This window comes from Myotis daubentonii, chromosome 8 (genome assembly GCF_963259705.1).
Source record: "Myotis daubentonii chromosome 8, mMyoDau2.1, whole genome shotgun sequence".
Classification (NCBI taxonomy): Eukaryota; Metazoa; Chordata; class Mammalia; order Chiroptera; family Vespertilionidae; genus Myotis; species Myotis daubentonii.
This window is the reverse complement of record NC_081847.1, coordinates 29,287,965-29,291,162: the sequence shown is the minus strand read 5'-3', so window position 1 is coordinate 29,291,162 and position 3,198 is coordinate 29,287,965. Positions and strand designations below refer to the sequence as shown.

Sequence of the window (3,198 nt, the reverse complement as noted above, 5' to 3'; positions counted from 1 at the left end):
GTAGAGGCTAACTTTCCTTAATAGAGTATCAAGTACCAATATCTTCAAATGTTGATACGCTGTTACATCAAAGTCCCACTAATTCACAATTTAGTAGCATATATACTACATAATCAAATTTTCAATCTTTCACAGCACACTGACAAAGTTACTAGGAAAACTGGACTACCACCAAAGATGTTACAGATGCACAGAATTCTGACAGGGAGAGCCAAGATCAAGGAGTGGTTTTTTAGGAAACAATGCTACCAAAAAACATGTGAATAGAAGTAATTTAAAATGTTCAAGACATAGCAAATGCATGACTGACTCCAAATTGCCAGTGAGTATGCTTTGTAATAAAGGATATAAAAACTACCCCCATCAATGGAATGTTAAGCTGACACCCAAGACAATCAAAGTCTCCCATATTCAGTATCCCACTATTTTCTGATTGTACCAAAAATAATAAACAACCAGCAAATGATTTCACCTCTTTAAAAAAAAAAAAAAGCATTTAAGCATTTACACTTTTTAAAAAATGGGATAAGGTGGAATTCCCTTCTCTTTAAAAACGTTTCTAGAGCTACTGAAAAACTTGCATTTACAAAATAGTTGATAAAAATATTCCTCTGGATTGTATAAGAAGGGAGACAGGGACCACTGATCAGACATGATATATGATATTAATCAGGCTTGGCTTCTTTCTCTCCTGCTTCATCTGAGGTTGGACTCTCCTCGTGTTTAGTTGCTCCGTTTTCCGCAGGTAAATCTTTAGGTTCCTGGTCAGCCACTTGGGCCTGCTTTCCCTTTTCGCCCCTCTCCCCTTTGGTTTGCACTTTTTTGTCTGCAGATTTATCCTTTCCTGCCGCCTTTTTGGGCTTCATTTCCACTTTTGCAGAAGCAGGTTTGGCTGACAACCTGGCCGACCTCCTCAGGGGCTCCTCCTTGGCCGCCCGTTCCGCAGGGCTGACCTTCCTGTTGGGCATCGTGGAGGCGGGCTGGGCGTGTGCTGGGTGCCTGAGGGCCTGGGCGCCTAGTGTCTGGGCGAACCTGGGCTGCCAGGCCGCTGCCCGGTCGGTCTCCTGCCTCCCAAGCTGCTCTTTTATACTGTTTTTAAAGGACAAAAGGTATAAGCTATTTGACTCTCCATGCCCGGAGGCAGCAGCTTCTCCTGGGCAGTGAGATTTTCGTGTCAATAATTTTGTTAACTTCATCAGTGCTATGGGCTCTCAGCCAGCGGTTAGACTCTAAAAGCAGAGAATTAACAAGTTTAAAAGCCAGAAGCACCTGATGGTAAAAAAAAAAAAAAAAAAAAAAAAAAAAGGAGTGTGGCCTGTTCTTGTTTGTATCTGAGTAAGTGCTTGTGACAGGTCAGAACAAGATATCTGATTCCCTGCAATCTCGTGCCTTAATTTGATCTCCGTGGGTCAGGATGGCATTTTCCATTTATCTCTGTTTACCTTCAATAAAGACTAAGAGGAAACGACATTGAGGCTCTGACCCTTGGCATTATTAGTTAATTCTGCCCTACACATCACTCACTGACATATTATCATCCTACCAAGGTTCTGACTGGCCTGTGATACCACCTGTGGCCCTTTGGTCTTGGGGAGGATGGATCTGCTTGCAAGAACGCCAAAGAAGAGAACTGCTGCCATGTTTTAACTTCATGAAACTATTATTCACTTCATTAGTCTATTTCTTTGCTTGACCTATGTAAGGGCACATGTAATGGATTTTTTTAAATTACGTTTTTATTGATTTGAGAGAGGAAGGGAGAGGGATAGAGAGATAGAAACATCAATGATGAGAGAGAATTATTGATCAACTGCCTCCTGCATGCCTCCCACTGGGGATTCGGCCCAAAATCCCTGTATGTGTCCTGACCAGGAATCAAACCATGACCTCCAGGTTCATGGGTCCACACTCAACCACTGAGCCATACCGGCCAGATCACATGTAATAGATCTTATTAACACAAAACAACACAGTAATACTTTCAAAACTTTAAAGTTTAGTTGGAAAACTTTTTATTGGGTTACAATAATCTTGTATAAAGTGTTTATAAGTAAACTTCTTGATGATTTTCATAGACTGAACCCACCTATGCAATAGACAGCTGTGAGCAGCTAGTCCCTGTGGCCCCTTCTGAGTGGAAATTTTCACCTGGAAAACTGAGGAGACTGGTTTGCTCAGTTCTTGAGAGACCTTAAAAGTGTGGTTCTGAACTCTATATCTTCCTTTGACAATTTTGTCCTGTTTCTTTGTCTCCGCATTTTGTTATGCTTCCTTGGTGCACCCCCTAGTGGTCTTTGTTCGCAGTCTTATAGTTAAATCTTGATTGTTGTAGCTAATCCCAGGGAGGGTTTGACCTCCAGGCCAAGTGGCTATGAGAAGCAGCTGTGTCAGCAGTGAGAGAACTTCTGTCCTCTAGGGAGGTGCTAATCTAGCCTTTGCCTGAGGCTATCCGGCAAATGCCTTTGCCTGGGGCTATCCGGCAAATGCCTCTGTGCAGGGCTTGGGCGGGGCGGGTCGCACAGGATCAACAGGGTGGGCCAGAGAGAGCAGTTATGGCGGCTCTCAGTCCTGTCCCCAGGGGCTCTGCCTCTCTGAGTCCCAGCACCCGCTGCAAAGCTCGGAGAGAAAGCTGCACTCGCTCTGACCGAAGCCAGACAGTCCCGCTTCTCCCGTTTGAGTCTGGGTCCCTAAAGACTCGCCCGGATCTGGTGCTCAGAGTCTGCGACTCCCTCCCGATTGAAAAGGCCAACCGCGCCCTCCGCCGCCAGCCCGCTCCGCGCACTCCGCACCTCAGAATTTGACTTCACCACTGCGCCTCCTCTGAGTGTCCGTGTGCGTTTCTCTTTCCTTCTAGTTGTAGGACTTCCACTCAGCCAGCGTTCCTGTGGTTCTGGGTGATGTCCCTTCCGTTTTTTGGTTTCACTTTTGAAGTAGTTGTTCAAAGCAGCAAACTCCAGCGTTAACCTATGCCGCCATCTTGGTTCTCCGAGACTGGTTTGCTCAGACCAGTGTTTCTCAAACTGCTGGTAGTACATAAAATAATGTCTATGCACAAACAATGTTTATTTTCATTGTTGTCTATTCAGTTTAATATATTAGAGAAATATAACTACTATGTCTAATCTATGCTTTTATAGATATTACATAGGATAAGCCTAATATAAATATTTAAAATATAAAAGTGAATTGAACTATTGA

The 3,198-nt window shown here is 44.0% G+C and overlaps 1 protein-coding gene across 1 annotated transcript; it reads right to left on the bottom strand.

The window, feature by feature from the left end:
• Positions 1-558: 558 nt before the first annotated feature.
• On the bottom strand, positions 559-1,010 carry LOC132239378 (non-histone chromosomal protein HMG-14-like). The gene has a single exon (XM_059705603.1). It carries the CDS (start codon positions 966-968, stop codon positions 666-668), a length of 303 nt encoding a protein of 100 aa, XP_059561586.1. The 5' UTR covers positions 969-1,010; the 3' UTR covers positions 559-665.
• Between the last annotated feature and the right edge of the window lie 2,188 nt (positions 1,011-3,198).

Coding starts and splice junctions, on each gene's coding strand:
- LOC132239378 (XM_059705603.1), bottom strand. CDS start 968: ATGCCCAACAGGAAGGTCAGCCCTGCGGAACGGGCGGCCAAGGAGGAG.